At 31.4% G+C, this 25,069-nt stretch overlaps 1 protein-coding gene across 2 annotated transcripts; it reads left to right on the top strand.

Moving 5' to 3' along the window:
* Positions 1-1,117: 1,117 nt before the first annotated feature.
* LOC129889332 (uncharacterized) lies at positions 1,118-11,735 on the top strand. Of its 2 annotated transcripts, XM_055964590.1 has the most exons (3): positions 1,118-1,621; positions 10,904-11,182; positions 11,689-11,735. In XM_055964590.1, exons 1-3 carry the CDS (start codon positions 1,210-1,212, stop codon positions 11,718-11,720), a joined length of 723 nt encoding a protein of 240 aa, XP_055820565.1. In that variant the 5' UTR covers positions 1,118-1,209; the 3' UTR covers positions 11,721-11,735. The 2 variants fall into 2 exon arrangements, with proteins under 2 accessions (XP_055820565.1, XP_055820566.1); XM_055964591.1 differs by lacking the exon at positions 11,689-11,735 and having other exon boundaries at positions 10,904-11,345.
* Positions 11,736-25,069: the final 13,334 nt, after the last annotated feature.

The following is a 25,069-nucleotide window of genomic DNA, read 5'->3' on the forward strand; positions in this document are numbered from 1 at the left end:
TTTCTGTTTAATAATACTGATTTTTTACAACACGTATAAATAAAATAACCAAAAGATTTTAGTTATACGCATAACTAAATTATTTTTTAGTTATTACAAGATAGTGAAAAATTATTTTAAACTAAATTAGTTATTACAAGATAGTTAAAAATAAATAAATATCTTTTTTTTTAGTTATTACAAGATAGTATTGTAAAACTATCTTGTAATAATACATATAACTAAAAGATTTTAAAAAAATATTTTTTTCTCATAATTTATACAAACCAAGATAATATACATGTTTGATGACCACAAAAAAATAAATTAAAAAAAACTACAGCAAATTAAAAAAAAAACTATATTTTATATTTTCCCCCATAATTTATTCAAATCAAAAAAATATCCTTCTTCATGATCCCAAAACAAACTTGAAAAAAAAATAAGAAGAAAAAGCTACAACAACAAAAAACTATTAGATTTTTTTAAAATTTTTTTGGAGTGGTATATTATTTTTGGCTTAAATAAATTATGAAAAAAATTAGTGGAGGTGGATTTTTATTTTATCCAATTAGAAAATGACACATGATAAATATTTTTAAAAATTAAAAAAATAAAAAGAGGATTTTTAGTTTCAAAGGTTATAGTAAGCCAAAAAAGTGAATGAAGAAGTATTTTTAAACTAAAAGAAAAGTAGAAGGGTATTTTTAGATCAATAGATGGATGGGGGATATTTTTAAAATATTTTTCTTATTTTCCTCAAAACATGCTCCTCTCTATTTCATTAGGAGAGAGGAGTATATTTTAAAGAAAATAAGAACGGAGAAGTACCAAAAATGCAATTCGCCTTAGGAAAATGTGGTAGAATGACCATTTTAAGCAATAATTGTAATTTATATTATTTCAAGTAAAAAACAAATTGACCCAATTAACATTTTGTCAATTTTTTTCATATTTATATCTATCCTCATGGATAAAACTCTCTATTAAATTTTACGTATACAGAATTTATATTACAAAAAATTAGAAAGGAAAGAATAAAAGGTGGGTAAAGCAAAATTTACTGATGGGACGGACCTATAACATGTTGGTTGTCTCACCCAAAGTAACAAAATATATATATATATCTATTTCTTCCACTAGCCTTTATAACACAAGGAGTTGTAGAATTCCTTTCATCATTTGTGTTATTGTAAAAATACTCTTACGAAGAAAAAGAAAGTAGACATAATGCTAAAGAGGCAAGATTCTTTAGCTCGCCGGCCAGAAAATCAACAACATTTTGTGAATAAGTCTATTGGTTGCATGTCAGGCATCATTCAACTAATCTCCAAATATCAAAAAAAGACCAAACGCCTTACCTCTGGCATTAGAAAACAAGGTAAAGCAGCAGTAGTAGTTGGGGAAAATGATGAGCTAAAGGTATCTGCAGCAAGAAGCTTCAAAATGCAACAAGATAAAAAAGATCCACTGGAGGAAATAAGTTGCCCTCCGTCAAGTACAGAGGTAAAGAGAAGGAAGCTTCTAGAAGCATTGGAAAAGTGCAATGACGATTTACAGTCCATCAGGAACATTCTAAACTCCCTTAAAATTAGCGATATTAAAAAGAGCCCCAACGAATTCGCCAAATCTAAACATAATGGTCAGTTTTCTTCTTCCATTTTTACTTGCTCTACAAAATATTTCCCTCTCATTTATTTTTTGGCCATATTTCCATTATTATCTCGCTTTCTAATCCATGAAAATATCTTTGTTTTGTTAAAAAATAATATGTGAACTCGAGTATCTTCATATGATATAATTAAATTTGATCATCAAATTCAATATTATATATTCTTTTAATATGTAAAATAATCTTCAATGAATTGGATTGAGCACTATAAATTTTCAACGCAAGTTGATTTCTTCCGTATGTTTTAGCTAATTGGTCGATGTGATAGGACAACTATAAAATTAGGAATAAAGTATAAATTTGTTATATGCAAAAGCAAATAACCCTTGAGTGATTGATAATAATAACTACTTTGGGGGATTATTAACGGAATAACATAGAAACTAAAAACAATTGAGATTTACCGCGCCAGGATTGTGATGATAGGGTGCATGGTAAGTATTTATTTATTTTAAATATCAATTATTAAATGTTTCGAATTTAAAAATTGATCATGAGAATGAAATTACCTTTAATAAAATAACAATTACTTTTAAAGTGGAGACAATTAATTGCTATCATGTTTAACGTTGTTGTAGATCTTAAAGTGTTAAAGTAATGGAATGAATAATGATATCAGGACAAGCATGGACCATTTCATCATTACTAGTATTACTTTTGGCATTCAAAGGAAGCTTTCACTCCTCTTCAATCAGAAAAAAGAAAAAAAAAGTTAAACTAACGATTATTTTATTATTACAATATACATTATATATATTATTGAAAAACTTTGTTCAATTATTTAATTGCATCTTACTTACCAAAAAAATTAACCAAAGAAACAAAACAAAAAATTGAATCTTTTGACAACGGTCTCTAGATCGATCCATGGACTCTTTTGTTGAAAGCTTCAAATTGTTTGCCTCCGCATAATAATAAGTATTCCGTTTCATTTTAGTTGTCATGATTTTTTTGGAGGAGTAAAATTATATGAACTTTGACTAACATTTTAAGATATGTTTTTTTATTATATTGATATGAAAAAAATTATAACTTATAGTACTTTTCGTATAGTTTTTGAATATCTAATTTTTTACTTTATAATATTGAATTAAAATAATATAATTTAACATTAAAAATTAATCAAATTAACTTTCAAAAAATAAAATATAACAAATGAATGAAGTAATAATTAGTCATGATTTGGTCAAAAAATGATGAAAAAGTGAAAATATGAAAAAGACATTCTACCCAAAAATATAAAAGTAAAGCAAATGTGTAATAAACGGTAACGCTTTTCCCACAACTTATAGGTACACTTTCCACTATCTACACTCTTTTTTTTCATGTTTAATTATGTTTATCAATAACATGATTTGTGGTAAGATGAGATTTGGGGGTATAATAACTACTCTTTGAGACATAGATCGTTGTATCCCGCTACCGACTAGACTAATTAAGGAGCAATGCTATTTGATAAATTTTACTATATCGTATTGTTAGTAGATTAAAAGCAAAGGTGGGGTAGCTAGATATTGGTGAGAAGGACATCAACAGAGTTGGAGACAAGGTGTTCGAACACTAGACCGAGCCTATGGACTGAATAGACCAAGTCTCGGGTCGGGTAGATCGAGTCTTCGGGCCGGCTACACCGAACCTTCAGATCGTGTAGACCGAGCCTATGGGCTGGATAGACTGATCCTACAGATCGGGCAGACCGTACTTATGAGACGGACAGAAAGAATTGAAGATTGAAGAAAAGTTCTCCAAAACAACAACAACGACAAGAATGAAATTGAAGATTGAAGAAAAGTGTTTTCCAATACAACAATAATAACAAGAAAAAAAACAAGAGCATACAACTTTGAATTACGGAAGAATAATAATAATTCAAAGTTGGGGTAGGAATTCAAACTTGTTTAGGATTTGTTATTTGCTATTTATTTAATTCATTTATAGTTAGGATTTGTTTGTCGTAATTTATATAGGAATAAATTTTATAGTCATAGTTTAATTTGATTTCTTACTATTATAAATAGGGATGTTGTTAGGTTATTTTCAATACACAAAAATACATAGAAATATACAGAAATACATTAAAAAATATAGATAATACAGAATAGAAAGAAATATAGAAATATTGAAGTAAGATTCAAGAACTTTTGAGTATATATAAATAAAACATTTCCATTCAAATTGGTATCAGAACTTTTACGATCCTGGTAGAGAATCATAGAGTTTCCACTATCGGCGGGCGGTTATGACCCATATATGCCGTCCGTCTGGGCAATGATTATGATGACAAACATCGGACGAATGATATATGCATGAAAACATCATGCTAGAAGGAAGGACTTACAAAAATATTGCAGAGTTAAAGAAGTGCGCACAAACACACAAGAGGTAAAAAAAATTCTCTAATTCAAAGTTGGAGTAGGAATTCTAAGTTGTTTAAGATGGATGTCTCTGTTTGAACGGGATGAGCAACTTGTTCCTCTTGATGTCTGCTAGAACTTCCTTCCTCCATAATTGGAATTATTGGTTGAGACCCAGATGATTCAGGATTTTTCTTTGACCATTCCCAAGTACTTTGCTCATCAAAAGTTACATCTCTACTAACAATTATCTTTCCTGTATCTGGATTAAATAACTTGTAATCTTTTGTCTTATGACTATATCCAATAAAAATACACTTTTATGCTTTATCGTTCAATTTCTTTCTCAAAACATCAAGAACATGAGCATAAGCAAGACAACCAAATACTTTTAGATGAGAAATATTTGGTTTCTTACTTGTCCAAGCCTCTTGTGGAGTTTTTTTAAAATTAGATCGAGTAGGACACCTATTTAAAACATAAATGGCACAGGCGACAGCTTTTGTCCAATTGGAAATATTTTCAGAATGCATCATTGATCTGACCATATCCATTACTGTTCTATTTTTTCTTTCAGTTACACCATTTTGTTGAGGAGTATATCTAGCAGTCAATTGATGTTTAATGCCAAACTTCTTCAAATAGTCATCACAAACAAGAAATTCAGTTACCCTATCGGATCTTAATATTTTAACAAAATATCCACTTTACCTCTCCACATAAACTTTAAATCCTTTAAAAACTTCAAATGCATTCGATTTATTTTTCAAAAAATATACCCATAAGGACATGCCATAGTGCATTCAAAGTTGGAGTAGGAATTCTAAACTGTTTATGATTTGTTATTTGCTATTTATTTAATTAAGTCCTAGTTAGAATTTATTTATCGTAATTTATATTGAATAGATTTTCTAGTCCTAGTTTAATTTGATTTCTTACTATTATAAATAGGAATGTTGTTAGGTTATTTTAAATACACAAGAATACATAGAAATATATAGACTATACATAGAAAAATATAAAAAATACAGAATAAAAAAAATATAGAAATCTTGAAGTAAGATTCAAAAACTTTTGAGTATATAAATAAAATATTTTCCTTCAATGCTTAAGACTAGTATAATCTATGGAGAAAATTTTAAACAAAATCCAACCGAAAAGGGAAAGAAAGGTGAAGTGATATATAAGATAAAGTACAAGTTTACATTCATAGTACATAAATGCATTTTTGGACATGATGGTAAGACCCTATGGATAAATCTATGGAAAGAGTACACCAAATACACATCAAAATTAAACTATTTATGCGAAATTGTCCCCTCCCATATTAATTTCGAAAATGTCTAGACGACCAAAATTATTTATCCAAGATGCCCTTTAGTTTGCACGGATCAGTGCTCCTTTTGTTCTTCTTTTCTTCTTTTTTTATTTATTATCTTTGTACTTCAATTTATTATTTTTGTCCTATTATTTATTGTCTTTGTACTTTAATTTATTATTTTTGTTCAATCACTGATTACTTTTGTCACCTTCAAATTTATTATTTTTATTCTTACTTTTATATTTTTTTCATTTATTATCCCATTTGTTCACTTTTACTTATTTGAACTTGACAGTCATTAAAAAAATTATGACTAACATGATTATTTTACTACATTATTCTTATTAATTGATGTTTCACTAACTTATTTTTAAAATATACATTTTATAATTTTTTTTGCTTTTGCAATTGAAAACAAAACATATACTCTTTTCGTTTTAATTTATTTGTCATGTTTTGACTTGGCATGAAGTTTAACTACGTAAAGAATACTTTTGAATTTTTTGGTCTATTGAAGGATTGAGGCATACCTCAATGATTCCATGATAATATATAGATATATTGTGATGATATCATGAAGGAATATGGAGTGTCTCACTGAAGAATTAAAGTTGACCTCAATAATACTATGTTGGTATATAGATGTAATGTTGTTGTATCATGAAGTATTGAGGTATCTCACTAAAGGGCAGAAACAAACATCAATAATTAATATATATAGATATATATATTGAATTATTCGGAGAATGCAATGCCTAATATATATCAAAAAGATGGACAATCAAATCTATTTCTCGATTCACTCAAAGAGGTGGATAGGATCCCAATAGAGATATGTAAAAAGAAGGTCTGATTACGCGTATTCCTAATCCTAAATGGAATGTAACAATGTAGGGATCCATATGTAAATATAGTATCTATTTATATAGGCCCCTTATGGCCCCTTCAAGTTATGAGAATGTATATAATCCTATTCCAACCTGGTCCGGTATGGAATGAACTTATAATCATGGAATCGAATCAATCATTAGATTATAAGTTCATAACCCTAGTCCATTCCCATTTTGGGCGGAATAGATCTACTAATTCTTTGATTTCAGTTAGTAAGAGGGATTTTGAACTAAGAAATAAACACTAGAAGCTGAAAAATGCTATCTTGAACAATTGCAATAATCGGGTTCATTGATATTCCTGGTATAGTAGATGCTGTCACACATACAATCATACTCAATTCGATGGAATTGGTTGATCTTAAAGGGGATCTTCTATAATTTTGCACGTGAGGGATTATTTCTTGATTTCGTCCAGTCATTAATAACTTGATTATTTTTAGATTGCAGTAGATAGAAACAACGCTTATAAGGAGTCCTATTAAAATTAAGAAATATAGGCCTGCCTGCCATCCACACCAGAATAAAGAGAGTTTTTCCAAAAAAATTACTAGTGGATGAAGATCTCCTAGGGACAAGAGACATAGGGCTAAAGAGAGAGCCAAAAAAGGATCTTTTGTGTATAATCCTGCATAATCTTAAATGTTATCAGTTTTGGTACGTAGACTAAATAATACAATGCAAGCAAAAATTTCTAGACTCATGGAGATATAGAACAACATATAAGTTATCATGCTTGCATATCCATCATTTGAGTCTCCAACAAATATTTCAATAATTACATATCTGATTTGGCCTATGGACGAATATGCAAGCATACATTTCATGCTTGTTTGAGTAATAGCAATAAAATTTCCTAATATCATGCTAAAAATAGCTAGGATTTTCAGAAAAAGATGTCATTCGTTTGATAAGAAATAAAAAGGAATATCAAAAATTCGAGTGGCTGAAGTTAAAGCATCTACTTTCGAAGTAATAGAAAGAAAAGCAACGACTCTAGTGGAAGAGTCAGAGTCGAAAAGAGGATTCCTCACTTCTTTCTCTCATTCAAAACCATGCATGAGACTTTTCATCTCACACGACTCTTAAGTGATAAAAGAAAGAAGAATCCATTTTTTTCTTTTTTGATTACCTTCCTCGTGTATCTATAAGACCGAATCCATTCGATTTCTACAAAGGATTACTAATCCTTAACTTTTCGAGGAATCCTTCATCATTGGTTGTGAATGACTGATTTTTTCAATCTTTTCGACGTGGTTTCGTAGGAGAAAGTCCCAAATATTGAGAAATAGAACCTCTGATTTCATTCATTCTCAATAGCCACGAGATGATCATCTTAGGGTGATCCTTTTATCGACAAATGCTCTTATTACACTCGTAGTTTTTGAAGGATGAGAACCAACTATGTAGCATCTACATTAAGAATTCAAGTAATGTATACGTCATTAGCCCGATCCTTTGTAGAAACTATCCGTAATAACGAACTTGCAAAATAAATCTATTTATCATAAAGAGATTCGTCATTCCTGACCCTACTTCACCTTAATTGTTATTTGAACAAGTAAAAGTTCTGTCGTGGTCCGAGTGGGGATAGCATTTCTCTTCTACATCTCCATGGAGTTTTGAAAAATACAAACATCTTAGAGATAGATAGAGAGGTAGGAATTTCTCGAACGAACTACACTCCTTCATATACGTTAGGATACATTGATGAGAAGGAGATGGGGAAAGCTTGAATCTAATTCCTACGGTAATGAATATGAGCGCAATTGAAATTCCTTAGGAGTTATACATTTGTGTATTGATAAGACCGTTTACTATTTCTTGAAGCTCAATCTCTCCCCCGGATGTGGAGTCTCACTAAAGAATTAAAGTTGACCTCAATGATATTGATACTATGTTGTTATATAGATGTAATGTTGTTGTATCATGAAATATTGAGATATCTCACTAAAGGGCAGAAACAAACATCAATATATATATATATATATATATATATATACCTTAGTACCACCACAATAGTGTATTCACATACTGTGATAGTATTATATATGATTTGAAGTGTTACCAATTATATGAGACAATCCTTACTATGTCAGTATATGATGGAATCATTGAGAAATTATGATTTCCCCCTTAAAGGACTGAATGATTGAAGCAGAAATCAATAATATCATGACAATATATAGATAATGTGGTGGAATCATTACGGACTGAATCAAACTTTAATGATATTATGTTAGTATAAAGATATATTGTACTGGTATCATGGAGGTCTCACTAAAGAATTAAATTAGACATTAATGATATCATCACATTATATAGATATAGGATGATGGTATCATGGAAGTCTCACTAAAGGAATAAAGGATTGAAGCGGGCATTAATGATACCATGACCAAAAATATGAAATTAAATTCTGGTGAAAAATAAAGAACATTATAATTTGAGAAAAAAATGAATGGAAAAGAAAGAAAAATAATAAAGAAATAATCGAGAGAAAAAAAGAAGAAGAAAGGAACATGAAATAAAGAGAGAATAAAATAAAAAATGTAAAAAATAAAAGAAACTAATAAAGGGGACAGTCCGGTGCACTAAAGTTGCTACTATGTGCAGGATTCGGGGAAGGGCCCAACACAAGGGTCTATTGTACGAAACCTTGTCTTGCATTTCTGTCAGAGGCTATTTTCAAGACTTGAACCCGTGACCTCCTAGTCAAATGACATCAATTTTACCAATTACTCCAAGGCTCCCCTTCAAAGGAAGCAATAAAGGAGAAAAATAAAAGAAGAGAAAAAAAGAAAAGAAGTAGAGAAGAAAAAATAATAAAAAAGTGTATATAAAATAAAAATTGAGTATGAATTAGATTATGGTGTAAAAAGAAAATAAAAAATTATTTAGAAAAAAATAAATGAACAAAAAATGCATAAAAATAAAAACAAAAAATAAAAGAGGAAACGAGAAAAAAACAGAGAAAAAAAATAAACGAATACAGAAAAAAATGAGATATATATATATATATATATATGAAAGAAAGTATATAAAATAAATATTGAGTATAAAACAGATTATGGTGTAAAAAGAAAATAAAGAATAAAAAAGATTGAAAAATTTTAAATGAACAAAAAACATAAAAAGAAGAAGTAGAGAAATAAAAAGCAAAAAAATTAAAAAGGAGCTAAATAACAAAAAAAAAAAAAAAGAGAGAGAGACATTTTCTGTAAGTAGTTAAGTATATTTTATATAAAGGGTCATTTAGCTATAAATAATTTACCCCTATTAGACATGCAGATAACTTTCCCTAAATCTATAAAGTTTGTTAGCAAAATGCAATATTTGACATGTGTTTGGACTGTGACAAAAATAATATCAGAGTTAGATTTCGAACTCTCTTTAAGAGCCCGTTTAGATAAAATTTAAGTTGGTCAAAATTAACTTAAAGTTTTTTTTTAGCTTTTGGACGTGTTTGTCTAATGCTAACTTCAAGTCATAAAGTTCTTAAAGTCAGTCAAAAATGAAAAATTAAGATTTCTAATTTTTTTTTTCTAAATGCTTAAAGTTATTTTGTTTGACCATGGAAATTGTTTTTATATTCTTTATATTTTAACTAAATTTTCAAACTACTTTTTTTATTCTTTTAACCCTAAAATTCAAACACTTATTTTCAATATAAGCATTTTTATTCAAATACTCAACTGTTTATTTATAAAAATAACTTTCAGCACTTCAAAATTTTAAAAACATTTCATACATAAAAAAAAAAAAAAAAAAAAAAAAATTTAAGCACCAAATCTTTGCAACTCGCTGAGTCCCAAGTGGAGTGTTTGTAGTGCCACTAACCATGTGTCGGTTGATAAGAGAAAGGACTGACATGCTTTGAGGCATGCAAGCTTTTAAAAACTTGGCCCATTTGACACCTTAGATTAGTGGAGTATTTGGAATTTTGAATTTTTGGATGTCACGCTATTTTAAATAGTAATTTATGACAAAAATTTTAGTATAGAGTAAAATAATACTTAATATTTATTAGCAAATTTACATACAAAATTTTAGACTTGTTCTATTAATTTAGTTAAGATTTTATACCAGAGGTGTAGAGTTCTAATCTACTTATTCACAAAAAAAAATTCAATGAATTTGCTTGATGTCTTGCATGATAATTTTTTTAAAAAAAAAATACACCCAACAGCAGGGCTCGAACTTGCATTCCTACGACAGTAAACTTGAGTTTTAACCACTGGCACCATAACACAAGGCTCATTATTTTTAAAGGTGCCAGATTTAATATTTATATTTTCCTTATAAATATATATATACAAATATACATGTATATACAAATTTTCAATCAAGACAAGGAGGTGCACGGCCCCCCTTCCGATCAACATAGATCCGCCTCTGCCTTAGACAAATTCTATATTACAATGGGAAGAAGAAATTAAGGACCAAAAAGGGGATGTTTAAGTATCAAGGCCACTAACTACTATGTATCAAGTCAAACTAAGATATGGACTAATTTAGTAGGTACATTATGGTACACATAAACTCACGGTTTCTCCGTAAAACTAAGTATTTTGTGTACATATTTTTTAGAATTGATATACTATTATTTACTAACACTCATTCTCCAAAAATATAGAATGACACACTTGGTTGAAAATATAATTTTATCTTTTCTTTGATTTTGAAGGGCATAAGACACAAGAAAGGATCAAGAAGCTAGAAGCATATGAAGCAGTTGATAAATTTACAAACAATGCACCATTATTTCACATGAAGCCAAAGTCATGTAGCAAAGGCATGATTCAAAGTGTGGAGGAAGTGTGGAATGAGTGTGAATGGGGAGAAAAGAGAGAGGCAGGGAGAATAGGGCTAATCTTACAAGATCACATTTGCAGGGAGTTAATTGAAGAGTTCCTCAAAGAAATGGATTTACTAATTTCCTTCCGTTCATTACCATTTCTAGCATGTAAGAAAAGGCTTCTCTTCTAAATATGTCATATATATTGAGATAGTTGATCATTATTACTACTATTATATACTTATAGTAAGAGACTTTGAAAAAAGATGTATTTAGTTGGCTTATTATTATTCTGTTTTGCACCATTTCTATATGATATACAATAAATTAACTGCCTACTATGTCTATTCTTGTTGTACTTGATGTTTGTATATGTGACAAGGAGATTTTTCAAAAAAAAATTATTCCAATCGAAATAATTAGAGCGTCATGTGAAAATTAATAATTATAAATTTTGAATAACGAATAAATTAGACGACAAAAAAATGTACAAAGAAAAACATAATATATGTAATGGAATCCGAGGGAACCAGAACCACTACAAAGATCTTAAAGTGATGATAGTACTTTTTTGAGTTATTGTGTTTATATATTGGAAGTTAGCTAAATATACGAGCAGTTAATCAAATTAACAACGACTAACATGAATTTCTATTTTAATTTTTGTGCTGCAGACATTCGACACATTCATGGTATCATTATCTGACCTGCAAATTTGTAAGGACTTGCCCAAGGATTTTAGCTTGTTCCCTTTCTATTCTGTTGGTCCTTATATTATAAGAGAAAAAAAAGATTTTTTGTGGTGGTGGTAGCTTGTAGAAACTCCATAAGTGGTCGTTGTTATAGCTTGAAGTTTCAAAAATTGAAAATTAGATATTCACAAATAAGTTTAGTTTCAAGGGGTGTTCATACAAAAGATCGGGTATGTATTGAGGAAACTAAATCTAAAATTAGGATGATTTGGTATAATAGTTGAGGTGTTTTGGAAAGATCTAGTGCTTGAATTCAAGGAAGAAATCGAAGTCTATTTTTATATAATATTGTATATGGATGTATAAACACCTCTTATAATTTTGTATAATATTGTATATTGAGTGTATAATATTGTATATCACATTTTAAAATATTGTTGTAAAACAAAAGGAGAAAATAACATAAAGCACACTATTATTGGGGTTTAATCGGTGAAATAGTAATTTTTGGAATTATATTTTCTGCCAATTAATTATTTAGAAAAAATGTATCTGACGGCTCAGTTGCAAGTATCTCAAATACACGTGAGTCAGATTAGGTGTAATTTATTCCAGATACAATATACCTAAATCGTGATTCACATATATTTCAAATACACTGTGTTTTTCAATCAATCGCCTCTCCTTCTCAATCGCCTCTCCTTCTCCTTCTTTATATACTATGTATCTGAGTTTCAAAATTTCATATATCTATATATTCAATATCAATTTTATGTATTTGTGTATCTCAAATCAATTTTACCCGATGAATTCGATATCAGTTTCATCCAGTTTATCAAGTATTAAATATCTAGTGTATTTTATAGCGGATATAGTGTATCGAGAGCAAACTTAAATAGTGTATCTAGTGTATCTGTGCATAGATACATGTATTGGTATCAAATATGCATTAATACATTCATCAATTGCCTCCGAGTGCCATCACCATCGAGCAAAAAAAGGGGGAGAGAATGAGAGAGGGGGGGGCGGAGAGAAAGATGGAGGAGAGATGCGAGCGAGAGAAAGGGAAGGAGAGAGAACGAGAGAAAGGGGAGAAAATCTAGTAGGAAACTATTAAGTGATGAGTGATTATGTAATTATTTTAAAGTATAGTGAAATTTAGTAGATATGACATGGATGTTTGTCTAATTATGTAGTTTTTTCAAACAAAAATATGAAAGTTTTGTATATTGTTGTATTAAATGTATGTTTTATATATTATTGTAAACCAGTTTTTTTAAACACGATTGTAAGAAATAGTGGTATACGACTGAAAATTTAAAAATTTGGCTATATAAATAATGGGGGGGGGGGGGGGAATTCTTTATCAAAAATGGACTATTGTGTTTTGGACGATATTTTTGTAATTCAAGTTACTTAATTATATTTTTCTCAAAATTTTCTCTAGATAAAAGGGTTTGATATGCCCCTCAACTTTGTCATTTATTGATGATATACCACTCGCTATAAAAGTGACTCATATATACCCCTATTGTTACACAAATGACTCACATATACCATTTTTTCTAACGGAAGTGAAAAATCAATTTTAAATTAAAAAACAGTATGTAGGGATATATTTTATACTTCTCATACGTATTTTTATTTTTTTGAATTTTTTATTCAACAGCTAGTTTGAATTTATTATTTTGATAATCAAATTTATTTTTCGCTAACTTTCTTATAAAATTTATCATATATGCCCCCAATAATTTTTATAGATACAAAAAGTAAATTACTATATATCCAGAATAATTAGTTTCAAATATTTTTTAACTTTTTTTTTCTCTTTTTCTTTCACATATTTTTTTTCCTCATATTCTTACACTAAAGAATGAAAGAAAAAATAAAATAAGAATATGAAACACAAATAATGATAATTAAAGAAGTAAAAAAAATCATTCATGAAAAGAATCATATATACCCTTACATGAATTTTTTTTAAAATAAAAAATTAGAAAAAATAATTTAAAATTAATTTTTTCACTTTTGTTAGATAAAAGGGTATATGTGAGGCACTTTTGTAACGGTAGGGGTATATGTGAGCCATTTTTGTAAAGGTAGAAGTAAATGTGAGCCACTTTTGTAATGGTAGAAGTATGCGTGAGCCACTTTTGTAACGAGTGTATATCAATTCTAAATGACAAAATTAAGAGGCATATCAGACCCTTTTTCCTTTTCTCTAAATATATACCATCTTTTCATTAAGAATAAAAAATTTTAAAAAAATTAAGTTACATTATTTTTAGATTTAGGAAGCTACTATCTTTTGTTTGAACGGATTTTTTAAAAAAAATCAGTGTAATATTTTTTTCCTTTGACAAAAGTGTCAAAGTACCCCCAAAAGCACTAGACGTAAGGCTCTTCCACTTCTGGAGACAAGATAAATCCCTAATCTTTAATCGCAAAGAGATTAGAGTGCTTAGTTTGTATTTGTGAAAAATAGAGAAATTTAATAATGATAACATTAGTCATTACAGTTCTCATTTTCATTTTTTTTTAAAACGAGACGTTAAAATTAAATTTATTCAAAATATAATTATTTTTTATCCTAAAAGGTGTAGATGAGGAAAAACATGGCAGGGAAGGATCCATTCATACTTTCGTAAATCAAGAGAGATTCGTGCGTATCTCATTATGTTTTAGTCTTTTTATTTTAATTTATATGATGTTGTCTGACAGCATCTTCAAAATAGTCTCTTTATCTTTACAAGGTAAGGAAAAGGTTGCGCATACTCACCTTCTCTACATCCTATTTGTGGGATTACACCAAATACGATATTATTATATTTTGAAGGAGATTGGACGAGTCACACCCACGTGGGTCAACCGGATCCATGAGAGATTAAATATATAATTATGTATTATATATATTAATAAATATTAAGAGAAAAGACACATCTATTTAAATGGAAAAGACACAACTATTTGAATAGTTGCATTCTTTAGGCTTATAAAGATTTCTGTTGAAAAAAAACAAGACGTCTTTTCATCACTAAAATCAAAAAGAAAAAGTTTCTTCTTCCTTCTTCTTCTCCAATTCCTATAAAATTACAAGTGAAGATTCTTGTGAAGATTTTTTCTACGAAAAGCTTTTGAACTATTCTGTGACAAGATACGATTCATAGACTGTGATTTTTTAATGTAGTTCGTGTCTATATACATGTGATTACACTATTAGACCAGTGAAATAAATTTAATGATCCTGCAAACTATGTGTTTGATTAGATTTTTCATTGGCATCAGAGCGAGGGTTTTATTGTTTCATAGTTATTTTTTCTTGATGAACATTGTCATGGTTGTTGCTATTTTTTTTTAAAAAAATAAAAATCGAAACAAGAGTATCAATGGTGGCTGAGGTAAAGAAAGTGCATTTTTTTTCTTGTTTCTGTGACGAGTATAACAACACTGTTTGATGATAATTTTAAAAAAAAAAAAAAATCACTTTAAGACTAGTCAAAATCTTTTCTTTCCAATTGTTTTCCGGAAAGTGATGATATAGGTGGGTTAGTTTTTCTTTCCTATTGTTTTCTGGAAAGTCCTTTAATTTTTTTTTTCTCATTGAGATTTTTTTTTTTAAAAAAAGGGAGAAGTAAGACACTGCTATTTCCAAATATATTTCTCTTGTTTTCGAAAAAAAAAATTGGTGAAGGAAATAGCTTCTTCACTTATTGGTTTTGGAAATAATTTTATTACGTAATATTTGTTACTAGTGACAGGCTGCATATTCTTTAGTTAATATTTGTGAAAGTTTGGTTCATTCTTGCACCTGTTTGTATTGGTTTATTAAGAAAATGGTTTTGATGAAAAGTTTTTCTTAATGAAGGAATCGATTAATCTTATAGCATAAGTATCATAATTTGGTCCCCATGTGGGTGTTTGTAACGACTTGTCTCCGTCGTTAGGAATAGGCTAATGGAGAAGGATTTCAGGCCAGAAAACTTCGGATAATAACTTTGAAAAAATTTAACCTAGGCCAGACTTGGACGAATTCTAAGTCAGGTGAAGTCTAGGGTGACCATGTGAATGATGGGAGAGTGAATATATGATTTATTTGGATAAGCTGATAGTCAAGACGATATGGAACATTTTCGGCTTCGCGGAATCGCATTCGTGCAGATAAAACTCCCAAAATTAAATTGGGCGTTAAGGGTATATTTTAATACGTCTTGAAAAGGGAATGTGTTGTAAAATGAGGGCTTAGAGCTCAAACTCCGAGCTCTCTGTTTTCGTGCAACCTGTCAGAGCGGATGGATCCCACCAGAGGGGGATAGTCATGACTTAAGTCAGGAAAAACCCCAGATATTATTTTTTTCTGCAAAAACAGTTTCTAAGACTTCAGGAGGAGACCTAAGGCGATTTTCATCAAATTCCCTTCCACGCTTAAGGTAAGGATTTTACTCTCTAAATTCATCTTTTGATTCCTAAAACCTAGAAACTATGGTTGGTAATCATTGGGAAAGGTTTGAACTGAAAACTAATGGTGGGAAATAGCCTTAGGGTGGGGTTAGGATCATGGGTTTGGTCTAGGATGTGAATTGTGTTATATTTCAAGATAGTTAGACCATTGTGTTGATCTTTTATATGTATTTACTGTTTTCTAGACCAAGAACGAGAGGAACGAACGCGGAAAGGGAAAGCTCTTGCATTGTAAAGTCGTTGAAGCGTGAATTTGAGGTAGGTGATGGACTTGTTTCCCATATGTGTTTCATATACTTGTTAAATTGCTTCATGATATACAAATGTGTATACGAATAGGGAGACATGCTAGATTATGTGTGAAATGATCACTTGTGGCCTGTTTTGTGATGAACCTGTTCTTGGTGATATAATGCTGTAAATACTGAATGTATTTGTGATTGTGGTATGTTTGGATCGGGTTTCACGTTCGGTCAAATATTTAGATCGGGTATCACGTTCCGACATAAAGTTGATTGTTTGTAGCATGTTAAAGATATTGAGTTGTGATCTTGCTCAATATGGCCGAACATGAGATTGTTGACTTATTCTATATATATATATGCTTATTGTGTTGAGTTTACTTGTCTATGATCCGTTTACTGTCTAACCGCGTGATCCTACAAGTACACCATTGTTTTGTGTACTAATACTACACTTGATTTACCTTTTGTTAAGTACAGGGCATATTCGGTCGGCTGCGGAGAGACCTCGCCTAGAGGAGTAGAAATCTTGTTCAAGTTCAAGGGTGAGCTATTCTTTCATGCTGCCGTGGACTTTCTCATTTGTCTTAGTCTTTCGTTCGGGACTCGAATGATTAGACACCTGTTTTAGTATTATGACTTCTTGTTGGGAGTGTTTCCTCTTTCCTATACTGATATTTGGTTAGAGTTTTGGTACGAACGACTTTCAATTCCTAGGATGTGTTTACTTCCACGTATTTTAGATTGATAACTAGTTGTTTCCTGAGTTTATGGGAACTCAGCATTTATTCTTGTTTTACACCTGTTTTGCATCCTTAAATTTGGGATTTCTTTGCGATTAATATTGTTAGGCTGTTTGGAATGATTCTCCCACCGGAGAGTTAGTGTGGGTGCCAATCACGGCGGATCGGGATCGCAACAGTGTTGAGATAGCTATTTTTTTATTTAAAGGCATCCAATTATCATAAACTTTGAAAGTAGATCGTAATCAAGTTTTCTTCTTAAATCACATATAAGACTTCTTTTATACAAATTGTTGTATAATTCTTTTCATATGTGGTTGGTCCTATCATTTTCTGTATGTGTTACAGAAAATTATGGTAATAATAAGGACACCCAGACGAGTTTCCACAAAGCAACAGAAGGATAGGATAAAAACTTTGATTGACAATTTGGTTAATCTTTCGCCAGAATTCAATGTTCAAGATGATGATCTTACAAGATTTGTGAAACACATAACGAGAATTAACAAGTTAATTCAAGAAGTTGTGTGGGCTGGGGGTTTATTAACTGTGGAGAAAAAATACATGGCTTTACGGTCTGCATTGCCTGATGTTTTTCAAAAGAGCTTACTTGACAAATCTTGGCGTAAGTTACATCTCAAAAAGTCGAGACCTTACAAGTCATTGGTCCAATATTTTATGGATAAATACATTGACTTGACCGTTAAGAAGACTGTGTGTCATTCTCATTGGTTGCTTGTAAGATATAAATTGTCTATGGACTTGCATATAGATTTTATTTTATCTATTCCTGTTCACAAAGAAATATTACAATTATAATGTGTATTTAGTTTGTATAATGATTGTTTATATGTGACATGACGTATATGAATTCTAATTTAATTATTGTGTTAATTATTATTATTGAGTGTTTCTATATATTATAGAATTTATACATATTTAATCTTTAATTATGTGATTTAAGATAAGTGATTCTTAGATGATTGATTATGTTAGATTTATGACATATTAGAATTCGGATGATAATTGGGAACTTAGTGAACTTTTGAATCTGAACCTATTGTGAAATGAATATTGACATCGTTAATTATCTTAAGAACAATTATGTATATGAATTTAGGCTATAATTTGTACATAGTTGTCTCACGTTACTTTATACTTGTTTAATCAGTCTATCAATTGCTGCAAAAAAATATTGTTGTCTAGCTTAACAATGATAACTGTGAAATATGGAACATGGAAACCAATTATGTCCTGAAAGAGATGACACTCTTGAAGCTCTAAATGTGTCTATGACACTTCCTGAAAATGATAATACCCTCCAACATGTAAAAGTCTTAAATAACCCTAAAGCTAATCAACAAGGAGAGAAAAATGTTTCTATTCCAAAGACTTATAGAAATATGGCTAAGCTTAAGTACTATAACTATAAGAACATGGGACACTTTGGTCGTGATTGTCGTGAGCCTAAAAAGGTACATAACCTTATAAACAATGTATGTAGTGATGTAAATATTTTTTATTCTGCATTTTTAACTGAGTCACTTCCTATGTGGATTGTAGACTTGGGATCCATCGAACATGTAGCAACGGAAAGAGATGCTTTCGTAGATTACCGACGAATCCCGCGAGGATCCAAATGGGTATATATAGAAAATAACTCTAGAGAGAAAGTTAAAGGGATTGGTACCTACAAACTTGAAATGTGTGGTGGCCGAACTCTGCTCCTACATGATGTGCTATTTGCCCCATCAATTTGTCATAACTAATTTCTGTCCGAATATTGATTAAGTTAGGCTTTAATTTATTCTTTCATAAACATGGTATGGATATGTACTTGGACAAGACAAACTATGGAACTGGTTATTTTTATGATCAGTTCTTTGTATTGGACGTTTGTCAAAGTCTCAATAATAATGATATTAGTTTTTCCTTATTTACGTCTTTTAATTGTGAGAATGATGTAAATACATGGCATGCTAGGCTTGGCCATATTGGCCAGCAAAAAATGAACCGCTTAGCAAAGGAAGATCTGCTTGGCACAATAGATAAAATAGAATTGTCTACTTGTGAATCTTGTCTATCTAGAAAAACTACAAGAAAACCATTTGGGAAAGGCACAAGAGCTGATATTCCATTGCAATTAATTCATTCTGACATCGATGGTCTAGTGAATGTAAGGGCAAGACATGGTGCTATTTACTTCATCACTTTTATTAATGACTTTACTCGATTTAGTTATGTATATCTAATTTTTCACAAATCTGAAGCTTTAAATTGCTTCATTAAGTTTATGAACTTAGTTGAGAATTAATTAGATAGAAGAAAAGAGTATTTGTCTGGTGAGTTCAAACGATTATGTGAAGAAAAGAGAATTCAAAGACAATTAACTACTCCTTATACACCACAACAAAATGGTGTTGCGGAATGACGAAATAGAACCTTGTTAGAAATGGTTAGGTCGATGATAGCGCAAGCAAAATTACGAATCACCTATTGGGGTGATGCTTTCCTCACTGCTGCATTTGTGCTTAATCGTGTCCCTTCAAAATCATTTACAATTATGCCATATGAGTATGGACTAAACGAAAGCCCGATTTAAGCATTTTGAAGCCTTGGGGTTGTGCTTCTTTCATTCATAATCCTTCTTATCAATATGGAAAATTAGATCCAAGAAAAAGGAAATGTAGACCCAAAAACTTTTCCAAACCTATAATCAAGTCCCAAATATCAAAGATTACAAACAATAGGTCAGTTCAAACAAGAGAACAAAATTGCAGTACCCATCTTATACTCCCATATACTAAAGTTCAATGATTACTCATTATTATCTAATGATTTTCTACACAAAAATTTCTCCATCATCAATCAATCATTATGAATCATGCCATTAATATCATATAACCATAGTAATGATTAGCTATAAGAAAATTATCTCAAAGCTTGCACAAACCTAACTGCCCAATCGCACGATGCCTTGCTTTTATATAATTCTTTTTTTTCAATAACCAATGCATCACTTTATGCATATACATAGTAATTAAAGTATATACTTCACTAGATTGAGACTTAAGCACTCACCTGAATGGATGCTGCTCGTATGCCGCTGCAAGTAAGTTCCTCGCCGTTCTCTCTTCTTTTTTTTCAAATTAATTAGGTACTAAAAATGAAAAACTCTCTTATTTTAATAAATAAAGTGGTATAGGATATTAAATAAATTAACACTTTAGCCTATCAATTAACTTAATTATTCAAATCACCCATCAACTAATTAATCGAAGTTACCAAAAAGTCTAAAATTTTTCCAATTTAAATTTACGAAAGGGATATTTTATTAAAGACGGGGGACTCGTTCTCTAAATGACCTAATGGGTCATTACATTATCCACCACTAAAAACCATGTTCATCCTCGAATATAAAGTAAAGGATAAACTAGTATACATACCCATGCGATGCGCAGATAACATTAGCAGATAACCTCTGTGCGAATCCCTTCCTCCAGATAAGGCACCAGAAAACTAGCTGAAATTACGGGCCCTCTTAGGATCCCCAAACTCCTCTCGAACCATCAATTTTGCCTCCTAAGCGGTGCTCACTATGGACTGGAAGGAGGCCCCCTCAAGGGCCGATCTGAACACACAGGATCGAACAGAGAAAGTCAACCTCATCACAAATCTATGGACCCTCTATGCCTCATCTGGGATCAATGTCGTAGAATGCCTCGATAACTGACAAAATCGCGCCTCATACTCGACAACAAACATACCACCCTAAGTCAAGCCCTCAAATCTCAGCCTCCTCTCCTCACGTACGCTTCATGGGATGAAGCGATCCTCGAATGCCCTAGCAAAAGCACCCACTCCATTGGAGGTGATCTAACTAGTCTGGACCTTATGAACGTCCTCCACCACTCTCTAGCTGACTAACGGAGCTGAAGTGCAATAAATAAGCCTCAGGCATCAGCCATACTCACAGCCTCCAACATCTCATGACATGGTGTCAAGAATTCATTAGCGTCCTCGCTCCTACCACCCTGAAACTGAGGTGGTTTCATCTTCTGAAACCTCTCATAACACTATTGATTTGTAATAGTCATGACCATATCTGGGTAATCTACGCACTGGCAGCTGATGCGGGATCTGATGGTGGCTGACTAACCTGATCACGAATAACCAGACCCTGTGGCGTGCCTATTGCACCCTGATAAAGCCATCTAGTACCCTCAACACTCTCATCAAAAAATCCTAAAGTGAGGGAGCTGCATGCTCAAGATGGACATGGTCCTCTCTAACCTCCAACTATGGCTCTAGAGAAGCCTCTCTGGCATGGCCTCCAGCTAGTACCGCTTCTCGGGCACGACCTCTAGCTCTGGCTCTACTTCTACCCCTATTTGGGGCCTCAATGACTGTGTCGGTAGGTGCCTCCCCTCTACCTCCAGCAACAGTAGCTCTAGTCGTTGCCATCTGTCAAAAGAACACACACCAACTCAGTACTAGCGAAGTAAAAAACGCACAAATCTTAAATAATCTCAAATAACCCTAAAAAATCTGATAGTCACGTGTACAAGCCAATAATAAATATGAAATGAAAGATAATACAAGTCTCAAATGTCTTTGTATCTCAAATAGAACAAAGCATAAAGTAAAAAGGGACAAAGAAAATCTCCGGGCATCAATCAACTATCTCTCTAAGTCACCTCAAAGCCTCGGAGGATAATGGATATCTCAAACTCAGTGTTCGGGCTCAGATCCTACACAAGTGTAGAAGCAAGGAGTGAGTACCGATCAACACAGTATCCAGTAAGTCAACTAACAAAACTAAGCAAATCTAAAGAATACAAGAACTCCTCTCCTCCAACCGAACCTCCATAACTACAACCTGCATAGAAAAATCAGCCCAACCTAGATTTCACAATACACAATTCAAATATGTTCCACCATCATGGCTAAGTCATCATACGACAAAGATCACAAGTATCACACGAGTCAATACACCATAAATATATATGCAAGGATGCTTATGCACAATTAATAATCGAGCATTAGTCACATTCACCAGCAATGACCTCGGCATCACATTCTCATCGGCAATGATCTCGGCATCACACTCTCGCCGAAAATGACCCCGGTATCACACTTTTAATAGAAATGACCTCCGTACCACACTCTCACCGAGAATGACCTCAGCATCACACTCTCGCCGGCAATGACCTCGGCATCACATATGTCCATTTCATCACAGTGTTCAAGAATAAAATGTAATTCAACTTGTTCATACAATAATGAGGAAATGACAAATCTAAGCAATTCACAATCACAATGCAGCTATCAAAGCATATCATAAAAATGGTCATCAATATAAAGATCAAGGCATTTCACACTTTTCAATCACAATCAAAGCAACACATTGCCTTTTTATTAACCCCGTTCATTTATTAAAGTCAATTCATGTGAATAACTAACCAATCACCTCATTCTCATTACTCCCCAAAGCATACAAGAAAGGAAAGTCGAGTATTCTAAAGATTTACAGAGTTTTAGAAGTTCACTTGCATCAAATAATCAAGCAATCACTCCGGGACTTCAGCCTTCCCCTTTTGTTGGGCTTCCAAATCAATGTAATCTATTCGAATAAATAATCACGATAAGACTTCGAAACTAACAACACTCATATTACTACATGTTTAGCCTAGACCCAAAAACTTGCTCAAACCTATAATCAAGTCCCAAATATCAAAGGTTACAAACAATAGGTCAGTTCAAACGAGAAAACAAAATTGCAGTACCCATCTTATACTCCCATATACTAAAGTTCAATAATTACTCATTATTATCTAATGATTTTCCACTCAAAACTTTGTCCATCATCACCCAATCATTATGAATCATGCCATTAATATCATATAACCATAGTAATGATTAGCTATAGGAAACTTATCTCAAAGCTTGCACAAACCTAACTACCCAATTGCACGATGCCTTGTTTCTATATAATTCTTTTTTTTTCTATAACCAGTGCATCAATTTATGCATATACATAGTGATTAAAGTATATACTTAACTAGATTGAGACTTAAGCACTCGCCTGAATGGATGTTGCTTGTATCCCCTGCAGGTAAGTTCCTCGCCGTTCTCTCTTCTTTTTTTCAAACTAATTATGTACTAAAAGTAAAAATCCCTCTTATTTTAATAAATAAAGTGGTATATGATATTAAATAAATTAACACTTTAGCCTACCAATTAACTTAATTATTCAAATCACCCATCAACTAATTAACCAAAATTACCAAAAAGTCCAAAATTTTCCCAATTTAAATTTATGAAAGGGATCTTTTATGAAAGAAGGAGGAATCATTGTCGAAATGACCTAACTGGTCATTACAATTATTATTTATGTTATGAAGGAAATAATTTTCAACTCAAAGGCTACACTGATGCTGATTGGGGAGGAGATTTAAATGAAAGAAAATCCACCTTTGGATATGCATTCTTGCTTAACAATGGCGTCATATCATGGAGTAGCAAGAAACAGTCATGCATAGCCTTGTCTAATATGGAAGTTGAATTAATAGCACTTTCATCTGCTGTGCAAGAAACTGTTTGACTTAAGCGTTTTTTAGCTTACTTAGGTGGGTATAACAATGTTGTTGAGCCTTTCACAATCAATTGTGATAGTCAGGCTGCAATAGCCTACACAAAAGATCCAAAGTACCATGGAAAGATGAAACATATTGACATAAGTATAATTTTATAATAGACATGATGGCACAAAAAGAAGTGAACGTGAAATACATATCTACACATCAAATGATAGCAGATCCCTCAACAAAATTCATAGCATGTGATGCTTATGAGAGACATGTGAAGTCATTGGGTTTACGTAGATGTTAATGTATTTATATTTGTATTTCCCAAAATGTTCATGTAAATTCACATTATTGAAGTTAATGTTGATTTATGCCTAATTTTTATTATTGAAGTTAATGTTGATTTATGCCTAATTTTCATTCTTACTGGTTCATATACATATATTATTTTTTTATGTAGTAGTGTACATAAAATTCTAAGGATAAAAAAGTATGTCAAACAGATAAAAAGGTTGGCCTATTCGCACGGGCAATCACCTCTATTATCTAAATGACAAGTAGAGATGAGACAATTATAAATTAGTTATTATCAGAAGTGATGATAATAGAGAGCTGAAAGTTTATAATAAGAATGTCGCTTGGTAGACTGTATTTAATCATATATGATTAAAATGAGTTAGTCTGCTTCTAATGCCAAATGTGAGTTCTGAAAAATAAAATGATGAGTAGATTTGTGAACTCAAAGTTACACATAAGTTGTCTGAACTATCATCTGCACAGTATTTATTAATGAAAGACATGCGCTCCATGAGAAAGGAGTTAGTACTGTGATACATGTTTCATACCATGTATGCATATAGTGACCCGTAAGGATGATACAAGTTTACTCTCTACTTGCTATCGTGTTAAGCCCTGAAAATTATAAGTAATTTTCACATTGTACCCTCATGACTTTAATCAGTTTCTTGACATTAAATTTGGTGTTTGCTATCTTAGTATGTTGCTAAGAGATCATGTCTGATTCGATCTGGCGGGACATTTCTAAAAAAACATATCACGTTGGATTAAGAGATTCATGAGACGAGGAAGATATTGGATATTATCACATCAATTGTGTTCATTGACGTCCTTTATGTTTGTGTATAAGACAAGTACATAATGATGAACTCAAAATTAAGAAAAAGAGATGATGAGAAATATGAATGTGATAAATGATTTAGGGTACTGCATACTATAATCTACTCTAAGTTTCATTGATCGAGATACTGTATATTCCTAACAGATGTATAGCAACAAAGTTCTGCACTGGTCACACGGTCTAGTCGTAATGTAT

Source organism: Solanum dulcamara, chromosome 5, assembly GCF_947179165.1.
Source record: "Solanum dulcamara chromosome 5, daSolDulc1.2, whole genome shotgun sequence".
In the NCBI taxonomy this organism is placed as follows: domain Eukaryota; kingdom Viridiplantae; phylum Streptophyta; class Magnoliopsida; order Solanales; family Solanaceae; genus Solanum; species Solanum dulcamara.